At 39.9% G+C, this 25140-nt stretch overlaps 1 protein-coding gene across 7 annotated transcripts in view; it reads left to right on the top strand.

The window, feature by feature from the left end:
• rbbp8 (retinoblastoma binding protein 8) overlaps window positions 1-25140 on the top strand; it is a 141811-nt gene that overhangs the window by 90266 nt on the left and 26405 nt on the right. For 6 of the 7 annotated variants that reach the window (XM_059983862.1, XM_059983872.1, XM_059983899.1 and 3 more), the window contains 9 exons: window positions 7817-7912; window positions 12888-13000; window positions 13091-13166; window positions 13251-13426; window positions 17061-17168; window positions 19587-19687; window positions 19899-20011; window positions 23417-23510; window positions 23619-24179. In XM_059983862.1, the coding sequence (XP_059839845.1) occupies window positions 7817-7912; window positions 12888-13000; window positions 13091-13166; window positions 13251-13426; window positions 17061-17168; window positions 19587-19687; window positions 19899-20011; window positions 23417-23510; window positions 23619-24179 (1438 nt within the window). The remainder of the gene's footprint in view (window positions 1-7816; window positions 7913-12887; window positions 13001-13090; window positions 13167-13250; window positions 13427-17060; window positions 17169-19586; window positions 19688-19898; window positions 20012-23416; window positions 23511-23618; window positions 24180-25140) is intronic. The other variant, XM_059983909.1, reaches the window with a different exon arrangement.

Raw genomic sequence — 25140 nt, forward strand, 5'->3', positions numbered from 1 at the left:
GCTGGTATATCTCACTCCTGTACACCCTTTCATCTCCATCTGAGATTCTACCAACAATGGTTGTATTGTCAGCAAGTTTATAGATGGTATTTGAGCTATGCCTAGCCACACAGTTATGGGTATATAGAGAGTAGAGCAGTGGGCTGAGCACAGACCCCTGAGGTGTACCAGTGTTGATCATCAACAAGGAAGAGAGATCACCAGTCCGCACAGATTGTGGTCTTCCAGTTAGGAAGTCGAGGATCCAATTGCAGAGATAGATATAGAGGCCCAGGTTCTTTAACTTGTCACTCAAGATTGTGGGAATGATGGTATTAAATGCAGAGCTGTAGTCAATAAACAACATCCTGACATGGGTGTTTATGTTGTCCATGTGGTCAAAGGCATGAAGAGCCGTTGAGACTGCGTCTGCCGTTTGCGTATTGTAGTGAGCAATAGGTAAATTGCAGTGGGTTCAGGTCCTTGCTGAGGCAGGAGTTCAGTCTAGTCATGGACCAACCTCTCCAAAGCATTTCATCATTGTAGATGTGAGTGCTACTGGGCAATAGTCATTAAGGCAGCTCACATTATTCTTCCTAGGCACTTGTGTAATTGTTGCCTAAATGTTGGCTTTTTGAAGCAAGTGGGAACTTCCACCCGTAGCAGTAAGAAGTTGAAAATGGATGAAATGGTTAAAAATCAGTGACAGAAGTGGTGTTAGTGCCAAGTGAGAAAGGGTGGTGTATGATTGTTCAACTGCAGCTGATCTATCTAGAAGTGCAAGTAGGAGGAGATGAATGAAAACCGGGATGGGGGGGCGGGTAGGGAATATGCCTGAAAAAAAGGAATGATGTAAATATATAACATATCAGGCACTTTGTTAATGTTACAGGTTTATATTTTTGTCATTGTTCAGAAACATCCATTTCAGGTAGGAGCAATGAAGGCTGGTTATCTGAAACTGTCATGTTCGAAGTATTCCTTGTGTTTAAATTGGGCATTGTTGGGGCTGTGCAAGGGGCTATCCATTGAGATCAGATTGAGGTGGGGAATTGAAGGGACAGGTGACTAGACTTCCAGAGAGATATGTGTACTGAATGGAAATCACTGCCTGATTTCTCCAAATACAAGGGCAGCACATCCAGAGCATAGAATGCAAAGGTTGAATTGGAGAAGGTGAGAGTGAATTGTTAAAAGGAATGCAACATGTACTATTCTCATGAGTTTCTTCTCTTTCTTTCTTCATCTTTCCTATCCCTTTCCCATTCCCTTCCTGTTCCCCCACTTGGCGCTCATGCTAACCATATGTTTCCACCTATCATCCACTAGCCTTTGTTGCAACATGTTCCACCACCAGGCTTCATCTGATGCAGCTTGACTTGTTGATTTCTTCCAGCAGTTTATTCTTTGCACCAGATTCCAGCATCTAGTCTTGTGTGCTGTCAGGTGAATTTCTTCATCTCTTTGAGTCCTTCAGTGTTGGAACTGGATGAGTGTTGTATCTCCCTAAATTAAATGAAAAGGGATCTAAATATTGGTGGAGGTGGAAGAGTGAACCAGGGTGGTTCAGAGGACCAACAGTTCCTTTGTAATGCTTAAAATGGAAGGAAATGTCTGATGGTGACATTGCATTTGTATGAAGTCTAGCAGGGAGTTGCTGTGATGCGACAGGCATTAACTGAACAGAACCTTTTAAATATGTGTGGAGAGGGAGGGAGAGAGAGAGAGAGAGAGAGAGAGAGAGAGATTGTGTTTTTTGAAGCTGGGGAACGGAGGTGAGTTTGAAAGGGAAAGCTTCTGTCAGAAAAATATTGCTTCCGCTATTGGCGTGTTCTGGCCCTGTGCCTGACTAAAAAAAAGACACTTAGATCTTAAAGTGTAAGAATTAAGTAGTCCCACTGAATATAGTCTGTGTTAAACCCCCAAACTAATCTGCAGGTTTGAGACAGCCAAATAATCACGTGGACCATAATTCTGAAATGTCAATTGATCTCCCACAGAAACTACGAAGTACATAGTTTCACTTACAGGAAGTTGAAATCAGAATTGAAAATTGCATTCAATTACCAATGTTATTAAAGGACGGGTCACTGTAAAAACCAGTTCTGCAATAAAGGATCCAACCCCATTGGACAAAGTGATAATTAACCATATAGTAATGGAGAACCTTCAAAACTCTTAAGAGAGATGTCATGTCAATCTGTGGAAGCACTACTTTTATGACGTGCTGTGGTATCAGGAATCAATAAGCCACAGGTCAGAATAGAGTGTTAAATGGTTATTACAGACAATTTAGCCTTTTCAGCACTGCAGCCTGCAGCTTTTCAGCACGTGAAGTATCCAGCCCCTCGCCAATCTACAACTTAAACAAGATGATCAGAATAATATTTCTTTACCAACCAACCTGCTGCACCCGAACACCTGCACAGCTGTCGGAAGGTGCAGGGTGTGTGAAGCAGGAATTCAAATGATCAGTTTGATCATTAGATAAACCTCCAAGACATCTGCACATACAAAATGTATTGCTGTCCTCATTCCAGAGTGTGGTTTGGTACTCTTATACTTTGCATGTCTTTAACCAGTTTAGCTGCTGTGACTTGTTCCTTTGCCACAGAGGATGCTCTTGACAAGGAGTTAATTCTATTCATTTAACTATTGATCTGTATTCACATTTTAATGAAACATTTTGCCAAAGATGTTAGCTTTCAATATAGAAGGAAAACGTGTGAAGCAGAAATTCTGTATAACAAAGTGCCTACTCTTTCCAAGTGAAGCAAACTGTTTTTTTGCCATGTTGGTCTTTAAATGCTGCCTCCATAAGAAGTTAAAAGGCAAACACGAGGAAATCTGCAGATGCTGGAAATTGACAACAGGTCTCGGCCCAAAACTTCGACAGCGCTTCTCCCTATAGATGCTGCCTGGCCTGCTGTATTCCACCAGCATTTTGTGTGTGTTGCTCCATAAGAAGTTATTGCCTTTGGGGGTTTGCTCCTACAATTTCAATGTTTAAAATAAGTTTGGATAGGTACATGGATGACGGGTATGGATGGCTAAGGTCCCAGTGCAGATCAATGGGGAGTAGCAGTTTAAATGGTTTGGCACGACTAGATGGGTTGAAGGGCCTGTTTCTGTACTGTATTTCTCTGACTGTTTGCCTGGGTATGGTACAGATGAATAAAATGCTGTGCCTTCTGCCGTTGTGTATAATAAGGATTACACAGAATTGGCCTTAACTATCTCAAATTGAAAACGCTGACATGCTTTGCAGATCAGATAGCATCTATAGAAAAAGGGCAGCATTAATTTTTGTTTCCTTGTAATTATTGCCAATTTACAACAACCCATTTCTTTCTGTAAAGTTGCCAACATTTGGAAGACAATACTTGGTATAAATCTATTAGTCCATCACAGCTAAAGCCCGCCCCACCATTAAGCACGTTAACAAGGAGTACTGTTGCAGGGAAGCAGTGTCCATCACTAAGGGCCCTTACCATCCAAGCCATTCTGTTCTCACTGCTGCAATCAGGAAGGAAGTACAGGAGCCTCAAGTCCCACACCACCAGGTTTAGGAGCAGTTATTACCCCTCAACCATCAGGCTCTTGAACCAGAGGGGATAACTTCACTCACCTCAACAATGAACTGATTCCACAAACTATGGACTCACTTTTAAGGCCTCCACAATTCGTGTTACCGATATTTATTGCTTATTTCTTTAAGATGATTATTATTGTGTGTTTTTTTTTGTATTTGTAGTCTTTTGCACACTGGTTTCCTGTTTGAATCTATTGCCTGAGGTTGATTCACTTGTGCTTCTTTCTATTTACTGTGAATGTCCCCAAAAAAAAAAAGAATCTCGGGGTGATATATGATGACATACAGGTACTTCGATAATAAACTTACTTTGAACTTTTGAATTTCGGTGCCTTGATTTTGTAAGCTGAATTTTTAAACCATGGAAGTAACACTATTCAAAACATGAGATTTAAAAATTTAATTGACAAAATATAAGCTTTCATTAATTTTTCAATTTTGGTATAAAGTTTGATTTATTGCTGTAGTGGGTTTCCTCTTGCCAAAACTCAGCACAGGCATAAGTAGTCAAATGCAACACACATTGGCTTTTAGGAGTGTCTCAGACCTGTTCTTAAAATTGTTTGTTAATTAAAAAAAAAATCACTCATTTAATTTGCCATTTAACGATCAGTAGTGGGGTATAGAGTTCATAATCTGCATGTTTGTACTGAGGTGGTTGTCAATTTTTAATTGTTGCTAAACTTTCAACTTTGGAAACCCTATGCAAACTTTCAGTAATTTAAGCAATTATTTAGTAGAAGGGTTTAAGCTGTGCAAAGGGAGCCATCTTGTTAGGTTTTACATTGCTCTGGTGGCCTCCCTTAGGTGAGAATAAAAAAAATACTCCCCTTTATTTTGACTTTATTCTTTGAATGATAGGCAAGCCTTTCAGTTTTATGTCATCGTACCTTTAAAACTTGCAAACATTATTTAATTCTACCTTTTGGTTCACTAGGAATTTTATTAAGAGCTTGGTTTAAGCCAATTTCACATTTCCTTCAGAATGTCATTAGGAAGACGTGTGCAACAGTAAATCATGGTGGGGTCAAAAAAATATTGTGAAATTTCTTTGGATCAACAAAGTCTACAGAATGTATTCGTTGGATAAGGATACTGATGTAATATTTCAATGAGGAATATTCGATAAAGAATCTCTATTTCTCTGTAAGAATTCAAAGAATCAAAACAATGTTTTTGTTTTAACTGGAGGTGAATTTAAGATTTTCTTTATGGTTCACAAAAGTAGGTATCTAGCAGATGAGTAAATAGTCTGTGGTGATTTATTGCATATCTTGCAACATGGCTAGTCTTTATACAAATATCTCATTGTGATCACAATGGTCCTTAACAAGAGTCACTGTTACTGACTCCCCCAAATTCCTAAAGTTTAATATTTCAGTACAGATAACCACAACAATGGAGCTCTTATATTGGATTTTTCAGAACATTGCAACTAATGGTTCTATAGACTCTGGGGCAAAGGCCATAACTAAGTCTGGACTTCATAGTCCTGTCAGTCACGACTATCAAATGGGTCTAACTTCCCTTTGCTCCTGCTGTTTTATTGCAAATTTACTTTTGTGTTTTCCTCTTTTTTTTATATCAGTTTTGGAATTTTTGAGAACATTATGAGTATAATTTGAGCAGATGATGAAACTGATAAGCAATGAAGGAATCCTTTTAAACCTGCCCCGAATTTTTTACTGGCTGCAAAGATTGAACTTCTCGCCTGAAAGCATTCTCAAGTAACAAGCGCAGCAGTGAACAGTTTTGCAAATTAATAATTGAATTTTTTTGAACGCTTCGTCTTCAGCTAATACAAGACTAAATCGGTTTGTTTCAAAGTTTGAATACATGCTAATTATTTGCAGAGCTGAAAAGTTCAAAGTAAATTTATTATCAAAGTACATATGTGTCACCATATACAACACAGATTCATTTTCTTGCAGGCATATTCAATAATGGGTGTCAGGGTGGAGATATGTCCCTATCAAAGGGAAATGTAAAGTATTTCTTTCCTCCACAAGCCTGCAGGTCACCCTAAGACGAGCTGTAGCACCTGCTTAGGTGGTGGATAGTCATATGAGCAGCTGGTTCATATCACAAGTCCTAGTTATGCGACCCACTGATGCTATGCAGACATTCTCTGAAGAGTATTGGTAATGGCTGGGGTCACCCGTCTTGTAAAGACACTGCCCAGAGGAAGGCAATGGCAAAGCACTTCTGCAGAAAAAAAAAATTGTCAAGAACAATCATGGTCCATGATCACCCATGTCGTACAATATGACATATATCAAATGAACAATACTCAATAAGTCCTATAACCATAATAGAATCAGTGAAAGACCACATCAACATGGCAAAAGACAACAAGCAGTGTAAATACAAAAAGAAAGAAAGAAGGTAGAAAAGAAATAATAAATAAGCAAGCAATAAATATTGAGAACATGAGATGAAGAGTCCTTGAAAATGAGTCCATAGGTTGTGGGAACAAGTCAGTTATCCCTTCTGCTTCAAGAGCTCGATGACTAAAGGATAATAACTGTTCTTGAACCTGGTGGTGTGAATCTTTGTGCTCCTGTATCATCATCCTGATGGCAAGAGAGCATGACCTAGGTAGTGGGAGATGCTGATACCCGCTGTGTAGATGTGCTCAATGGTGGGGAGGACATTATTTGTGATGAACTGGGCCATATCCACCACTTCTGTCAGGTTTTCCATTCAAGGGCATTGGTGTATCCATGCCAGTCTCTGATGCAGCTAGTCAATATTCTCGTCACCATATACCTATAAACGTTTGTCAAAGTGTTAGACGTCATGCCAAATCTTTACAAACTCCTGAGAAAGTATAAAAGCTGCAGTGCTTTATTCATAATTGCACTTATGTGCTGAGCCCAGGGCAGATCCTCTGAAATGATAACACTGAGGAATTTAAAGTTGCTGACTCTCTGCACCTCTGATCCCCCGATGACGACTGGCTCATGGACCTCTGGTTTCCTCCTCCTAAAGTCAATAATCAGCTCCCTGGTATTTCTGATATTGAGAGGTGGTTGTTGTGGCACTACTCAGCCAGATTTTCAGTCTCCCTCCTATATGTTGATTCGTCACCACCACTGATTTAGCCTATGATTGTGGTGTTGTCAGCAAACTTAAATATGGCATTGGAGCTGTGCTTAGCCTCACAGTCATAAGTGTAAAATGAATAGAGCAGTGGGCTAAGCACACAGCCAGGTGGTGATAGAGATTGTGAAGGAAATGTTGCCAATCTGAACTGACTGGGGTCTGCAAGTGAAGAATTTGAGGATCCATTAGGAAGTATTGAGGGGATGGTCTTGAAGATTATTGATTAGTTTTGAGGGGATGATGGTACTAAATGCTAAGTTGTCAATAAAGAGCTTTCTCCTGTTGAGTAAAGAGACAATTAAATGGCATCTGCCTGTTGTGTTGATAGGCTAATTGGAGCGGATCCAAGTTGTTTCTCAGGCAGTAGTTGATATGCTTCATTACCAATCTCTCAAAGCACTTCATCACTGTGGATGTAACTGCTATTGAATGGTAGTCATCGAGGCAGGATACCATATTCCTCTTTGGTACCGGTATAACTGAAGCCTACTTGAAGCAGCTGGGTGCCTTAGATTGCCAAAACAAGAAGTTTAAGATCTCAGTGAGCACGCCAGCCAGTTGATTAGCATGGGTCTTTATTACTCGGCTCGGTACCCTATCTGGGCCAGATGCTTCAAGCAGAAGGGCAAGTTGAGATAGAATCAGAAAACACTGCTGGTAGAATAGTTTGCTTTTTGTTGAACATTTTTATTGGAGCAATATTTATTTCATAAATTAACAGATAAATGGTCTTATTAGTAGCAAGTGTGGCTGAGAAATATCTGAGAAGCTGCCTGGCTAAATAATACAGGAAATGATGATAAAGGGTAAATAGTACAGTGAATTATTTAATCCCAGTTTTTCATTTGGGCAAAAAAAAGCACAAATCTTACATAGTTTTGAAGAATTGTTGCCTGTTTCCTTTTTAATGTGTATTCTTGAACTTTCACTCAGGTTACAGCAAGTAAATTCCACAAGTTTGCATTTGTCATGACATGTCAGACATCTACATAGACAAATATTTCCACTTGTAAATTACTGGGAGCTTAATGTTGAATTCACATAATCATTTGACATTTAGTCAATAGACTTTCACAAGACTGATCCTGAAGAAGTTTAAAATTTAATATCTTGCGTGTATGATATGTAATCTCTTTCCAGAGATGCTCAAAGACTTGAAGAGTACTACAATAAAAACCAACAGTTAAGGGAGCAACAGAAAGCATTACATGACAACATTAAAGTTTTGGAAGACAGGTGAGATATGTGATTGATTTTGTTTAAAATCCTGTTGTAAGAGGTGAATAAAGCTTCACTAGAGGTCAATTTTGATGTTCTTGAGCTTTACTTTTAATCAATCCTCAGTGTAAAGATGTTGCTCGGATTTATTAAGATCTACATACTAGCTGGAAGCTGCATTTTCATACGACATCTTCAAAAGCAATGAAGGTTATTAAGGCACCATGAAAGCCAATGAGGACTAAATTTAAACACAACTGCTTGGTGATATAATTAATTCTGCAGTTAATGCTTATCCCACTATCCGGGGTACTTACCTGGAATCAAACCTCTGACAAATATGGCATAGGCTAGGTTGAAAAATGCTTTTCTTTGTGATTCTTACTGATAAGGACAAACAGGAGTGTCCATATTTTTTGTTCTTGCCTAACTGGAAAGGGCTGGAAAGGTGATTGGCAAAAGTGATACAGAGCTGGAGAAGGGAAAGGATCATGGGACGGGAGGCCTCAGGAGAAAGAAAGGAGGGTGGGGAACACCAGAGGGAGATGGAGAACAGGCAAACAACTAAATATGTCAGGGATGGGGTAAGAGGGGGGAGAAAGGGCATTAACGGAAGTTAGAGAAGTCAATGTTCATGCCATCAGGTTGGAGGCTACCCAGCTGGTATATAAGGTGTTGTTCCTCCAATCTGAATTTGGATTCATTTTGACAATAGAGGAGGCCATGGATAGACATATCAGAATGTGAATGGGATGTGGAATTAAAATATATGGCCACTGGGAGAGCCTGCTTTTTCTGGTGGACCGAGCGTAGGTGTTCAGCGAAACGGTCTCCCAGTCTGCATCAGGTCTCACCAATATATAAAAGGCCGCACCGGGAGCACTGGACACAGTATACCACACCAACCGACTCACAGGTGAAGTGTTGCCTCACCTGGAAGGACTGTCTGGGGCCCTGAATGGTGGTGAGGGAGGAAGTGTAAGGGCAGGTGTAACACTTGTTCTGTTTATAAGGATAAGTGCCAGGAGGGAGATCGGTGGGAAGGGATGGGGGGGGGGGGGGGACAAGTGGACAAGGGAGTCGCGTAGGGAGCGATCCCTGCGAAAAGCAGAAGGGGGGGGGGAGGGAAAAATGTGCTTGGCAGTGGGATTCCGTTGGAGGTGGCGGAAGTTACGGAGAATTATATGTTGGACCTGGAGGCTGGTGGAGTGGTAGGTAAGGACAAGGGGAACCCTATCCCGAGTGGGGTGGCGGGTGGATGGGGTGAGGGCAGATGTGCGGGAAATGGGAGAGATGCATTTGAGAGCAGAGTTGATGGTGGACGAAGGGAAGCCCCTTTGTTTAAAAAAGGAAGACATCTACTTCATCCTGGAATGAAAAGCCTCATCCTGAGAGCAGATGCAGCGGAGACGGAGAAATTGTGAGAAAGGGGTGACATTTTTGCAAGAGACAGGGTGGGAAGAGGAATAGTCCAGGTAGCTGTGAGAGTCTGTAGGCTTATAGTAGATATCAGTAGATAAGCCGTCTCCAGAGATGGAGACAGAAGGATCAAGAAAGGGGAGGGGGTGTCGGAAATGGACCAGGTAAATTTGAGGGCAGGGTAAAAGTTGGAGGCAAAGTTAATGAAGTCGACGAGCTCAGCATGCGTGCAGGAGGCCATGCCAATGCAGCCGTTGATGTAGCGAAGGAAAAGGGGGTGGATACCTGTATAGACTTGGAACATGGACTGTTCCACAAAGCCAACAAAAAGGCAGGCATGACTGGGACCTATACAGGTGCCCATGGCTACACCCTTGGTGTGGAGGAAGTGGGAGGGGCCAAAGGAGAAATTATTGAGAGTAAGAACTAATTCTGCTAGACGGTGGAGAGTGGTGGTAGAGGGGAATTGGTTAGGTCTGGAATCCAAAAAAAAGTGAAGAGCTTTGAGATCATCTTGGTGAGGGATGGATGTATATAGGGACTGGACGTCCATGGTGAATATAAGACGGTGGGGGCCAGGGAACTTAAAAGCATTGAAAAAATTCAAAGCATGAGAAGTGTCACGAACAAAGGTGGGAAGAGATTGAACGGGGGCGGGGATAAGACAGTGTTAAGGTATGCAGAAATGAGTTCAGTGGGGCAGGAGCAAGCTGAGACAATAGGTCTACCTGGACAGGCAGGTTTGTGGATCTTGGGTAGGATGTAGAAACGGGAGGTGCGGGGTGTGGGAACTATGAGGTTGGTGGCAGTGGATGGGAGATCCCCAGAGCTGATAAGGTTGGTGATGGTATAGGAGACAATGGCCTGGTGCTCCTTAGTGTGGTCATGATCAAGAGATAAATAAGAGGAGGTATCAGAGAGCTGTCGCTGTGCCTTGGCCAGGTAGAGGTCAGTACGCTAGACAACAACAGCTCCCCCCTTATCAGCAGGTTTTATTGTGAGGTTGGGATTGGTGCAGAGGGAGCGGAGAGCAGAGCGTTTGGAAGGAGTGAGGTTGGAATTGGAACAAGGTGTGGTGAAATCGAGACGGTTGATGTCCTGTTGACAATTAACAATAAAGAGATCTGGAGCAGGCAGAAGACCAGAGCGGGGTGTCAATCTCAGCATCCTCTGTAAGGAGTTGTACGTTCTTCCTGTGGAATGCGTGATTTTCCTCCAGGTGCTCGGGTTTCCTCCCACAGTCCAAAGACATACCTGTTAGTAGGCTAATTGCTGATTGTAAGTTGTCCCGTGATTAGGCTAGAGTTAAATCAGTGGGCTCCCAGGGCTGGAAAGGCCTGTTCTGCACTGTATCTCTAAACAAAAATCAATATGGTGAAGGGGGCCAGCTGCTTTCATTGGATGTGGATTTGGGGTTGAGAGGGTGAACGGCTTTAAGTTCCTCGGCAAAAATGTCGCCGAGGATCTCATGTGGTCTGTACCAACTGCACCTCTTTCACCTCAGAAGGTTGACGAAGTTTGGTATGGACCCCCAAATCCAAAGAACTTTCTTTATGGGCACAATTGAGAGCATCAAAACTGGCTGCATCTCTGCCTGGTATCGGAACTCCCCAGGACTTTGCAGAGAGTGGTGCGGACAGCCCAATGTATCTGTAGATGTGAACTGCCCACTATTCAGGACGTTTACACAGACAGATGTGTAAAAAGGGCCTGCAGGATCATTGGGGACCTGAATCACCCCAACCACAAACTGTTCCAGCTGCTACCATCCAGGAAATGGTACTGCCAATATAAAAGCCAAGACAACAGGCTCCAGGACAACTTCTTCCACCAGGCCATCAGACTGCTTAATTCACGCTGATGCAACTATATTTCTATGCTATATTGACTATCCTGTTGTACATACTATTTATTACAAATTGCACATTGCACATTTAGACAGAGACATAGCATAAAGAATTTTACTCCTTGTGTATATGAAGGATGTAGGTAACAAAGGTAGTTCAATTCAATTCAATATTGAATGCAAAATTTGGGACACCGTGTTATAGATGTACAATCTGCTAGTGAAACCACATTTAGAGTACTGTATGAATTTCTGATTGCCTTACTATAGCAAGAATTAAGTTGGAAGGTAAAAAAAAATTCCGAAGAATGGTGCTGGGATTGGAGGGTTTGAGTTCTAATGAGAGACTGTAAAAGCTGTGACCATTTCCCCTGGCTTGAATGAGACCAATGAGTGACATTGTAGGTTTTATAAAATCATAAAGGATATCGCTGTCATAGATTGTCATAGTTCCTTTTGCAGGATTGGAGAGTCTAAAACCAGAGGATATAGGTTTTAGGTGAGAGAGGGAAGACTTAGAAGGGACCTGAGGGAGAAGTTTTTCACAGGAAGGTTGGTATATGGAATGAGCAGCCAGAAGAAGTGGTAGAGTTGAGTACAATTACAGTGTTTAAAAGACATTTGAACAGTTATATGAATAGGAACGGTTTAGAGAGATATGGGCCAAATGCAGGTAAATAGCATAAACTCAGAAGGACACTTTAGTCAATATGGACAAGTTGGGGCAAAGGGCCTGTTTTAGTGCTGTAAACTCTGAATCTCCTCTTCCCTCTGTAGCTATAGTGTGCTGAAGCCTCAACATCTGATGTTTGCACTAGAGGCCCTCTATTAACCATTGAACCGTCTCCAGTGCATACGGAACACAGACACATTGTACACGCCCTTCGACCCGCGATGTTGTGCTGACCCTTTAACCAAGATCTCTCAATGCTTTCCTCCCACATAGCCCTCCATTTTACTTTCAACCATGTGTCTTAAGATTCTCTTAAATCTCCCTAATGTATCTGCCTCTACCAGCACTCATGGCTGTGTGTTTCACACACTTCCCACTCTCTGTATAGAGAAAAAAAAACTATCCCAACCATCCCCACAATACTTTCCTCCAATTACCTTAAAATTATGTCCTCTCGTATTAGCCATTTCCACCCTGGGAAAAAGGTACCGGCTGCCCACTCTGTCTCTTATCTTCTTGTACACCTTGGTCAAGTTACTTCTCATTCTTCTATGCTCCAAAGCAAAAAGCCCTGGGTTGCTCAACCATTCCTTATCAGGTATACTCTCTAATCCAGGCAGCATCTCTAAAGCTTCCACGTTATTCCTATAATGAGGTGACCAAAACTAAACTAAACTAATGCAAATGTGCATCAGCTACACTCTCAGGTTCCTTGCTATTCTTTTTAATGTCTGTATTGATCTTGATTTCAAAGATTGGGAGTAATTGAGTTACCAGTGGGAATTCTATTAGTTCATCGTTAGAAGTCTGAATTTTCAGCCATTTTCTTAAAATATCTTTTGATACCCCTAAAATTGCTCCAGTTCGATATTTGAAAAAGCTCCCTAGAATGCACATGAATTCCACGATAACCATTCTTCGTGGTTTAATATTTTATCTACTTAAACCTTTTAATGAAACTTCGTAAAGGCACACTTGTAAATAACTGAGGGAATGAGCAATTTATTTAAGCTTGCTACAATTTTGAGTAAAAATTCTGATCAATTTCCTTGCAGGTTGCGAGCAGGTTTGTGTGACAGGTGTGCGGTTACTGAAGAACATATGAAGAAGAAACAGCAGGAATTTGAGAATATTCGACAGCAGAATCTAAAACTTATTACAGAACTTAGTGAGTGGTTCTTAGGATTTATGTTGGGGCAACATTTTTTCTTGAAAAGCTGTTTCTTACCTTTCTATCTCCATTATCTCTAATCAACAGTGAATGAAAAGAGCAATCTTCAGGAAGAAAATAAAAAGCTCAGTGATCAACTTGAATCACTTAAACGTCAGAAGAAGTAAGTTTAGTGTGACACTTGCATTTGTAACCTTCCATTTATATTTTTACTTTGAGATCTGTCTGACCTTTATTTCTTTGTCAGAGAAAAACTACATGAAGCAGTAGGTGCAGTAGATCATGATGATGGAATAATTCCAGGTTCTCCGATTTTATCCTTTTCCACCTCCGTGCTTAGCAGAATGCGAAGGAGAAAGGAGAAGAGCCATATTCGCTATGTGGAACATACAAGTATAGAGCCTGCAAAGCTGCCGATTAATGGTATGAGTATCATTCGAGATGCATTGAATTTTACAATGTAAAATATATTCACAGATTTTAAAAAATTGTGTTGACGGTTTGTCCAGAGAAACAAAATTGTTTTAGTTTTTTTCATAAACTGACTTCTGCTATTTGTGCACAAGATTATATTCATGTGAAGATTCCTTAAGGTGAATAAATTGGCATAAATAAATTTATTGAATGCTACAACTAAAACTAGATCAGTATTTTAATCAGACAAGACGCAACAGCACAGACAAACCACCAATCTGCAAAAGACCATAAACTGTACAGATACAAAAATAAATAATGATAAACAAATGAATAAATATCAAGTACATGAGAAGTCTTGAAAATGAGTCTGTAGGTTTTGGGAACAAGTGATGGGGCAAATGAAGTGAGTTAAGTTATTCCCAATGGTTCAACATCCTTATAATTTAGGGGTAATAACTGTTCCTGAACCTGCTGGTGTGGCTTCTGAGGGTCCTGTACCTTCTTCCTGATGGCAGCAGCGAGAAGAGAGAATGACCTGAGTTGTGAGGGTCTTTGATGATGGATGCTGCTTTCCTGCGACAGTGCATCATGTGGATGTGGTGGGAAGGGCTTTACCTGTGATGGACTGGGCCATATCCTCTACTTTTTGTAGGATTTTCCATTCAAGGACATTGGTGTTTCCATATCAGGCTGTGTTGCAGCCAGACAATATACTCTCCTCTACACATCCATAGTATTTTGTCAAAGTTTTAGATACCATGCCAAAACTTCGCAAGCTTCCAAGGAAGTAGAGGTGCTGTAGTGCTTTCTTTGTAATTGCACTTACTTGCTGTCCCCTGACAGATTCTCTAAAATTGTAACAGTGAGGAATTTAAAGTTACTGACCCTCTCCGCCTCTGTTCCCCCGATGCGGAGTGGCTCATGGACCTCTGGTTTCTTCCTCCTGAAGTCAATAATCAGCTCCTTGGTCTTGCTGATATTGAGCAAGAGGTTATTGTTGTAGCACCACTCAGCAGATCTTCAATCTCACTTCCATATGCTGATTCATCACCACTTTTGGTTTGGCCAACTTAAATATGGCATTGAAATTGTGCTCAGCCTCACAGTCATAAATATAAAGTGAGCTAAGCACACAACCTTGTGGTGCACCTGTGCTGATGGAGATTGTGGAGGAGATGTTGAAGCATATGGGGGGGGGGGGGGAATTGAAAATCTGGCTCAGTTGTGTCATAACAACAACCTTTTACTCAATGTCAGCAAGACCAAAGAGTTGCCTATTGACTTCAGGAGGAAACCGATGTTCCATTGATATGTCATGTTGAGGTCGTACAGGATGTTGGTGAGGCCTGATTTGGAGTATCGTGTGCAGTTTTGGTCACCTATCTACAAGAAATCTGTAAACAAGGTTGAAAGAATACTGGGAAAATTTACAAAGATGTTGCTGGGTCTGGATGACTTGAGTTACAAGGAAAGATTGAATAGGTTAGGACTGTATTCTTTAGAGCATAGAAGATTGAGAGGAGATTCGATAGAGGTATACAAAATTATGAAGGGTATAGATAGGGTAAATGCAAGCAGGCTTTTACCACTGACGTTGGGTGAAACTTCAACCAGACGTCATGGCTTAAGGGTGAAAGGTGAGAAGTTTAAGGGGAATATGAGGGGAAACTTCTTCACTCACAGGGTTGTGGGAATATGGAATGAGCTGACACTAAGTGGTGCATACAAGCTCAATTTCAATGTTTAAGAGAAATTTGGATAGGTATGTGGATAATAGGGATATGTAGGGGTATGGTCCTGGTGCAAGTCGATGGGTGTAGGCAGTTTAAACAGTTTTGTTATGAACTAGATAAGCTGAGAGACCTGTTTCTATGCTGTTCTTCTTTATGACTATGCATGGTGGAGAGCATCTTGACTGGTAACATCACAGCCTGGTATGGAAACTCCAAGCCCTTGAACGGAAAATCCTACAGAATATAATCGATACAGCCCAGTCCATCAGAGGTAAATCTCTGCCCACCATTGAGCGGATCTGTACAGAGCATTGTCATAGGAAAGCAGCATCCACTATCAGGTTCTCCCACCAGGTCCTGCGCTCTTCTTGCTGCATCAGGTTGAAGGTACAGGAGCCTCAGGAATCACACCACCAGGTTCAGTAACAGTCATTACCCTTCAACCATCAGGCTCTTGCCCCATCTCTCTATTCTTCCCACAGCCTATGAATTCACTTTCAAGTACTCTTCTTCTCATGTTCTCTATATTTAATGCCTTTTTTCTTTCTTTTTGTTGTCATTTTCACACTGCTTGTACATCTTGTTGGTGCCATCTTTCATTGATTCCATTATGGTTATTGAATTTATTGAGTATGCCCACAAGAAAATGAATCTCTAGTATATGGTGACATATATGTACTTTGGTATTAAATTTACTTTGAAGTGTGTCAATCTGAACTGTCTGCGGTCTGCACATGAGGAAATCAAGAATCCATTTTTACAAGGAGATATTGAGGCCAAGATCTTGAAGGTTATTGAATAGTTTTGAGGGGATATGGTATTGAATGCCACACTGTGAGCAATAAGTGATATCCTGATGTATGCATCTTTGCTGTGCAGATGGTCCAGGGTTGAGTGAAGAGCCAATGAAATGACACTTTCTATGGACCTGTTGTGAGGGTAGGCAAATTAGACAGATCCAAGTCACTTCTCAGGTAGGAGTTGATATGTTTCATCATCAACCTCTCAAAGCACTTCATCACAGTGGATATAAATGCTCAATAGTCATTGCAGAGGGTTACCACATCTTCTCAGGCACCAGTATATTTGCAGCCTGCTTGAAGTAGTTGGATATCTCAGACCACTGAAACAAGAGGTTAAAGGCAGGAGAAAATCTGCAGATGCTGGACATCCAAGCAACACATACAATGCTCAGAAGGCCAGGCAGCATCTATGGAAAAGAGTAAACAGTCCACATTCAGGCTGAGTCCCTTCATCAGTCTGAATCAGCAGTTTGGTCCATCCTATGTATCGAGCAGCCTTTGGGCATTACGGATGCATCCAGCATGTTTAAAGTGAGCCATTTCTTCATGAAATACAAAACAGTAATTCTTTATCTCCCTCTGATATAGCAAACTTGCCCTTAAGTCCTCAATCTTGTTCTCCAGTGACTGTACATTTGCTGAAAAGGTACTGGGTAGGACAAATTTCATTCCTCTGCATTTCAGTCAGGCTTGGAAACTTCCTCTCCTCTTTTGTTTCCGGCCATGGCGATGTATCTTAGTCAACTTAAAGTTGCCCTACCTGTATGCTTCAGAGTTATGTCTGCTGGGTCCATCAGAAGATTGTGAAATTTCTAGCTCATTAAGATGGTTCAAAAGCACGTTGCTTAAAGGGAAATTGCAGGCTGCAGATTGCAGTGAGAGTAATTCAGAAGAGGTATGTTTAGAAGTTTTGAAAGTATCCCGCTTCACTTTGCTGTGGTTCACAGGCACCATCTGGCTCAGCAGTAAAAAGAAAGCATCAAAAAGCTATTTTAAGTATATTCAAAATATTTGTTGCAGTTATAACCCTACAGTATTGTCCAGTAACTTATGCTTACTTCTGTAAAGTTAAATTGTTTAAGCTGGCATTTTGTTTGTATGCAGAGAAATGTAAAATGCTGTTAGGATTCTCCTCTGGTGTGACCCACTGTAAACAGGATGAAGAAATCTTAGCAGCAGATACCTGTGATCTTGGTACATTGTCAATAGAAAGTAAGTTCCAAATATTATCTGCTCAATAAACTGAATTTGACAGATGTAATAACTGAGATTAAATTATTTTGGTACCTCTGGTAACCAGGTTCATCTAAATAAAAGGGTTTTGATCAAAACATAATTCGATATTTTGTATTTCAATCGCAATAAAAGAATTTGTGGTAATTTTCTGTATACCATACCTCATTCCCTTCCCAAACTAATTGCATTGTGATGCACAAGTCTATTTTCTATCCTTTGCTTTACTGACTTTTTGTTGGAGCTATTCTGTCTTTTCTCTTTGAAATGCTTGGCCTGGCTCGAATACAGCCTTGAGAGTTAGATTGAAAGTTGGCTTGTATAAATGACTGAAGATGTAAGATGATTAAAGTTTGAACACACATTCACTCAGTAGCCACTGTATTCAGAACATTAGTATACCTTCTCTTTACTGCAAATAATTAGCTGATTATATATGTACAAATAATGCAAATATCTAATCAGCCAATCATGTGGCAGTAACTCAATGGATAAAAGCATGCAGACATGACCAAGAGGTTCAGATGTTATTCATACTAAACATCAGAATGGGGAAGAAATGTAAGTGACTGACAGTGGAATGATTGTTGGTGCCAGACGGAGCTGTTTGTGTATCTCAGAAACTGGTAACCTACTGGGATTTTCACCCTCACCAGTCTCTAGAGTTTACAGAGAATAGTGCAGAAAAACAAAATAACATACAGTAACTGGCAATTCTACTGGCAAAAATGTCTTATTAATGAGAGAGGTCTAAGGGCAATGACCAGAATGGTTCAAGCTGACAGGAAGGTGACAGTAACTCAAATAACCACACGTTACAACAGCGGTGTGTAGAAAAACACCTCTGAACACAGAACATGTCAAACCTTGAAGCAGATATGCTACAGCAGCAGAAGACCATAAACATACTCTCACTGGCTGCTTGATTAGGTGCATGGCACAGGCTCATCATCACAAGATGGATCTGTTTCCTATTCCTCGGCCTATGTGTCCCAAGGTCAGTTAATTCTTCATTGCTGTCTGGTGTTACAATATGGACTTAGATGAACAGATGCCAGGTTATGTAGCCTTGAACCCGTCTGTCATTAGTGGCATTAACCTATATTTGTCCAGAGCAGATGATGCTTACTGATCATCATTCCACCAATTAAAATCCTTTTACATTTTTCTTGCTTCTTCCCTATAATTAGAACCTCAAACCCTCTGGTTCCTTGCCTGGACTGAACTGTGCTTTAGTCCCCGGACAGGTAGTGACTTCAGCAAGGTACCCAATGGCATATTCAAGTGACCCCCTGCCCTTGTGCACTTTTGTACTTGATCAAGCTTTGATTTTTATTATTTAAAATTGTAAGTTCATCACATTATTTCATTCTTGTGACAAATTATTTTTGTGAAAATAAAAATTGCGGTAGCAAAGCCTTGCTGAAGTGAAAATAGATCATATTCACTGAATTTTCCTGCCACCATGCCTGTTCCTAATTAACAAGTTCATAAAGAGTAAAAGGTAAGAGGTAGTCATTCATATTTATGACTCATTTTGGTGTGCAACAGATCTGTGCATGGGTTCCATTTTTCTTGCTTTCAAAGTGGCTTCCACCAATTTACCCACAAGAGATATTCACTCAATTTTAAATAAACCTCCCTGCTATTTTATCTTCTGCAACTCCTAGTGACCTTTTCCTTAATGGACATTGGCAACCTTTTGATTGTTCTTGTGGAACTTAAAAAAAATCTATTGCATAAGTTTGCTTCTATGATGCAGATGTCCTGTTTGGCAACTGGAGGGCATAACTTTATTGCTACCAAAAGGAAAGAAAAAGAAATGAAAATGGGTCTTATTCTATAATTGATGAGGCAAAGAATGGTCTGTCAGAAATGGTGAAAGCAAGATCCTTGTCTTTCAAAACAGAAGTAAATACACACTTCAAAATGATTAGAAGTAGGTTATTGGAGCAAGGTAAGGAAACGGGATTTTACCTCAGTTCTGATTCAGAGAATAAATATAGACGCTATATGTAGAATGTTTCATCTCTGCTTAAAATGCTGCAATACATTCCAAAGTCCAAAGAAATGATATATTTTTTAAATGATTCCAAATAAAATAATACAAAATTGGAAGTGATGTGCCAGTTTGATGTTGGCATCATAGCAAAACTGGCTTATCGCTTTATTATCTTATAAGATATTCTCAATAGTTCTGCAAAATTTTGAATATCAATCATATGCATCCTGCTACTTTATTGTACTTCATTGGTATTTCAAAGGTAATCAGTTTCTCTCTTTGGTGATGCCTAACCTGCTTGATATAGCTATGTTGTATGTTTTTGTTTTTAGCATCTGCAGTATTTTATTCTTGCTTTGTCATATGCCTCACTTAGTTTTCTCTTCAACTTCTAGCCACAAAACAACCAGCAGAACAGTCAACCACACAACAGAATAGCATTAATCTAGCTGCTGTTGTAGCAGAAACATTAGGCCTTGGAATTAAGGAGGAACCTGTAAGTACCTCAAGTATAGCATTTAATGTTTTATCAAAAATGCTAAAGCCATGATATTAGTTATTGTGAACCACTACAAAGAAAAATAGTTTAGTTCTATTCAGAAAATCCATGGTCAGTGGATACTTTAAAATATTTAATGACTTTTGTATGATCTTATTTAAATTAGGATTTGAGATTGGTTAGATAACCCTTGTTGTCTCTGTTAAAGGACTCGCAAAGTCTTCTGAATTCATGTCAGGACTTTCCCAAGACCACAAAAATTCCACTGGAAAAGGATGTGAATCAGGCAAATTCAGACCATTTAAGTGACTGTGGCTCTGGGTATGATGCATTTTAATATTAACTTGGAGTGTTATTTTTCTTGGAATTTTGAATGGTAAATCTCTAAATTGCTGTATAATTACATAAGATTGTATCCTCCAAATCCAATACAATTTTACAATACACGAAATACTCAGCAGGTCATGTGTGGTCAAGAGAAACTGTGATGCTCAGGTTTTAGACTGAAGACCATTTAACAGTATTCTCAGTTTTGGAATGATATCGTGAATATTTGTGCTGAGTTATTAATTGGAGCATAACAGGAGTTTGTGGTGCAGAACAAATAAAAAGTACCTTTGTTCAGATTTCAAATTGGAATACAATGGATTCCAGTTAATTAGGACACATTGGGACTAGTTTGGCCCAATTAGCCTGTTTCATGGAAATAGTTAAAAAGGTATAAAAAAGACAAGCTACCGTTTAACTGAATAACAAACTATGTAATTAAACGAAAGACAGAACAAATTAGAACTCTACCAGTACTCCTGGTGATTATCTGTCGTATTCACCAATGACAGGAAACCTGTGCAGGGGAGCATTTAAAGTTGAAAAGCTGTTGTATTGGGCCAGGTCCAGCGGTACAAGTAAACGTAACCGCTTGAGTCCTCCTTGTTTGTGGTGGATGACCATGACTACTCTGCCTCGTCATATCCTTCACTCTCCACATAGCTTTGCAGAAACGCCTTCCTGGACATTGGATCTCATTGTAGATCTCATCTGACCAGACCACCAAAGCAGACTTTACATGCTAGAACAGGCATGTCCCTATCTCACCAGGGTATAAGACCCGCCAACTACCCTCATCTGGTTTAGCCCACCTGCCAAAGCAATGCACCAGTGTGTGGCCACTGTTGCATGCAAACAGTTACTTGGAGCTAGAGGTGAGGGGCGAGTGTCTGGTGGGGACCAAAGGTACATTCAAGATGATTGTAGTTAACTTCAAATTCTTCATAGTTTCTAAATTGTTTTTCACTCCTGGCCGTTTCTGGTATCTCCAAGTCTGAATGCTTGAAACTGCAGTGAGCAAAACATTTCTGAATTGTCTTACTGCTTATTTTTCGCCAGCTGCTGGTGACAAAAATAGCTGCTTTTTTAACACAAACACGCACTAATAATGCTATTTTAAAACTCCGTGGGTCAGCCAGCATCTATGGAAATGAATAAACAGTCAACATTTTCAGACTGAGACCCTTCATCAGGACTAGAAAAGAGAATACATTATTAGTTGTCCCAAATAAGCAGCTGCTCCAGTTAACGGGAATCCACTGTACTAATTTGTGTTTTGAGCTTATTTACTTAAGAGTACTTCAATTTTTCCAATTTCACATTACAAATAGAAGTTCATACCAGTGGTCAGAAGCTATTAGTAAGCAGAAATATATCTACTTAACAATATTTTTTTATTAGTATGTTGCTATCTTTGTCCAAAACCTGGACAACTTTGAATATTTTGCTTTGATGTTCCTAACAGCCCCCTAAGCAGTGAAAAGCAGGAACAACCATACAACCTAAAGATTAAATATTAATATAACTAATTTAAGAATTTAACTTTAAATACTGTGCTTTTTGTTTTGCTGAACATTATCCTGTTCAATTATTTCCACATGACAACATGCTCAGAGCAAAAGGCTATTGTTAAATGTTAAAATAATTAAGCAGGCATTGAATATAATAATGCAATTGTACAGATCCAATGAGTCAGTCAGTTGAATAGAATAGCAGGCATTAGTATCTCTATGCTTCTAAAGATGTATGAGCCATAGATTTAATAAATCAGTAAGTTATTATAAGATCACATGCCTCTCAATTACTTGAAAGAAAGGATCAGTAATTTTTGAATCATTATCAGGATGGTGGGTGTATCAGTATACCAATAAATGTATATAACAATGATTTACTCTCAGTACACTAATATAACAATGAGAACCAGTGAACAAAATTAAGATGTGGGCACCAGAATTAATGGATTAAGTGAATATAATACAATAACAAGTATGGAGTGATACCAGTGAATTAGTAAACGGGTGTAGAAATACAAAAGTAACTGTTGCAGGTAAAGCTAGAATAAGAAAGAGATGGTGGAAAGAAGGTGTAAATATACTCTTGTACCTAGTGTCACCTTATAAACAGATAATCAATCTGCTGTGTGTATATAAGCTACCTTTTGAATTTGTATTCATTGTGTTATTTTTATTATTGTGTTTTTTTTGCTGCATTGAATTTGGAGAAACAATTTCATTCTTCTTTACACTTGTGTCCTGGTAATGACATTAAGCAATCTTGAATCTTTATCTTGAAGTCCAACTACAGTAAACAGTGCTGCAGGAGCAGTGGTCAGTGTAAGTGAACAAGGCCAGAATTTGCCACAGGGTCAAGGGGAGCATTGTCTGAGTTATACATGTTAGCGGCAGAAAAAAGTAAGAATTTTTTTTAAGTAGCTTTTGAGCTTTGTTTAGTTCTAGACAAGAGTAGGAAAGGTTTCTTTTCCCCTCAATTTTTGTAATGGGAATTGAAAGTACAGATGTTACGCTTTCATGAGAGTTGAGCCAATAGACCTAGTTGATGCCATAACTTTGAGTTTTTAAAGGGATTAATTTGGAGAAGTTAATTTTTGTTTGGGGGTCTAGAGTTGCCAAGAGCAAATAAAGTGGATTTTTCTAGTGCACTAAAGCTTGACAGCAGGGGAAGTGAGGTGAAAAGTAAAAATAAATCTACTTTTGGCCTGTAGATACCACGCCCAGATTGACAGCAGGTAGGAAGGAAAATTAGTACAATCTTTCAACACATTTGCAAAAAGAACACTAAATTTTGAAGTTAAAATGGTTAGGGAAACAGGACGGATTAATAATGGTGACTGGTTTGGGAGATCTCTGAACTCTACAACACTCACTTGTGGCAAGACAATGAACTGTTTGGGGAATGTTGAATTACAGAAACTGAGAATTAGATGTTATTCCAAAATATACTTACTGATATACATGTGGCAGGTGTGTTGTTGCTCCAACAACACAGTTAACATAAAACTGAAAAGCAATGTCCTTCAAATGCAAAGGATGCTTTTAATACTGAATTTCCTGTTGAGAGCAATGCCCACAAAAATGCTGAAGGAACTCAGCAGGTCAGGCAGCATCTATGGAATGGAATTAACAGTCAAAGTTTCGGCCTGCGACCCTTCATCAAGACTGGAAAAGAAGGAGTAAGAAGCCTGAATAAGAAGGTGGGGGGGGAGGTTAAAGATTACAAGCTGGCAGTTGATAGGTGTAGCCAGGTGAGGGGAAAGGTGGGTGGATAGGAGGTGCTGAGGGTTGCAGATTGAAGTGAGAAGCTGGGGGATGGTAAGTGACAAAGGTAAAGGGCTAAAGAAGAAAGTATCTGATAGGAGGACTTCCTTAAATTTTCTTGTAGGGTTTCATGTGCATCAGAAGCAGATGAAAAGTCTCGGAGCTGGGTTCGTTCTCCTGTATTTGGAGGTTCTGCCAAAGGTTCCTCTGATTTTGAAGTAAGTAGATTGCTTATTCATAAAATTTTCATTCACAAGTCAGAATTGCTTTAACCTGCTTATGTACAAAACCTAAAGATAGCTCTTATTTTCCTCTTTGATTCCAAGGCAAAAATCAATCCATTCCTTGAGCAATCCAAACTGGGTGGACCAAAAATGCCAAAAAAGCTCATTGAAATTAAGACTGATGCTGCCTACCCATCCCCATGCACCAGGGTGGCAAAAAGAAAAAAAATGGAAGATGAGGATGATTCTGCCACTAATTGTGAAAAGCCTTCATTTAATAAAGAAAATCTTCCGTCAACAGGTGTTTCTCTGGACGATAATGTTGACAAGCCTTTGGACTTATCTGATCATGTTTCTAGTGGCCGATTGGAAGATAGAAGTTATGGAAAAGATGCAGTGGATAATAAATCAATTAAAGTTGCTCTGCCAGAATCCCTAAAAATAAATTTAAAGGCCATCAATCTCAGAAGAGCCTGCAATGGATTAACCAAGGATTCTCAAGGTGGTGCTGCTTTTCTACAAGAAACCTTTGTGGCATCACATTCTGATAGATTTCAGGATACTAAAGAGAAAATTGTTAAAAACGGAGGAGATGGAGGCTTGTCTGATAACAGAAAACCTGGTAACTCTGCTCAGAATGAACAAGGCTTTAGTAACTCGAAGGTATGTTTAATGTTAGGAAACCAGTCTGGGAATGTGTTGTACCTTCTCAATGCAGAATAAGAGATTAATATGAAAATTGTGCTCATTTAATTAGTTACTCACCCTTGAGCCTATTCTGCCAAAGAGATGGAGCCGTCCATGATAATTGGAATTGGTTTATTAGTGTCACATGTGTTGCGATACAGTGGAAAAACTTAGTTGTACAGATCATTTAAAACATAAACACAACAGTAGAATACAGAAGAGTATAGCGTTTCAGTTATAGAGAAGTGTAGAGCGGGTAGACAATAAAGTGGAAGGATCCACAGTGAAGTAGATTGTGAGGTCAAGAGTTCATCTTTTACATACACCTATTTTAAAAGTCTTATGACAACAAAGTAAAAGCTGATTTGAATCTAGGGATGTGTACTTTCAAGTTTTTTGTTATCTTCTGCCCATTGGAATTGGGGTGAAGAGAGAATGTCTAGAGTGGGAGAGGTCTTCTGAAGCAAAGAGATGTATGGACACAGTCTGGCAGAGAGGCTGGTTTTCACAATAAACTGAGCTGTGTCTACAATTCTCTGCGATTTCCAAACAGTGCAAAAAGATAAAAGAAAGAGGCAAGATACACAAGAGAAGGGTCCTGGCCAGAAACATCAACTATTTATTAATTTCCATGGATGCTGCCTGACCTGCTGAGCTCCTCCAGCAATTTGTGTGTGTTGAAAAAGATTCAGTTCTCGCTGTTGAAGACTCTTAAATAGATGTCTTGTACGTTAAGGATCTCAACCTCTGCAGCATATTGAGAGTTTAAAAATGCAATCAATGTAAATGCAGAACTTGTACTTTGATGATCTTGAGTTCTAGCTGGAGGGAGACATGGAACCAGTGAGCTCGCAGGGTATATTCTCTGCCAGGTTGGAGTTGCAGTAAAAATAACCTGCTTCTATTTTACTCTTTCCCCATCCCAGTTGGAAGAGTG

The sequence above is a fragment of the Hypanus sabinus genome, chromosome 1, assembly GCF_030144855.1.
Source record: "Hypanus sabinus isolate sHypSab1 chromosome 1, sHypSab1.hap1, whole genome shotgun sequence".
NCBI classification, from domain to species: domain Eukaryota; kingdom Metazoa; phylum Chordata; class Chondrichthyes; order Myliobatiformes; family Dasyatidae; genus Hypanus; species Hypanus sabinus.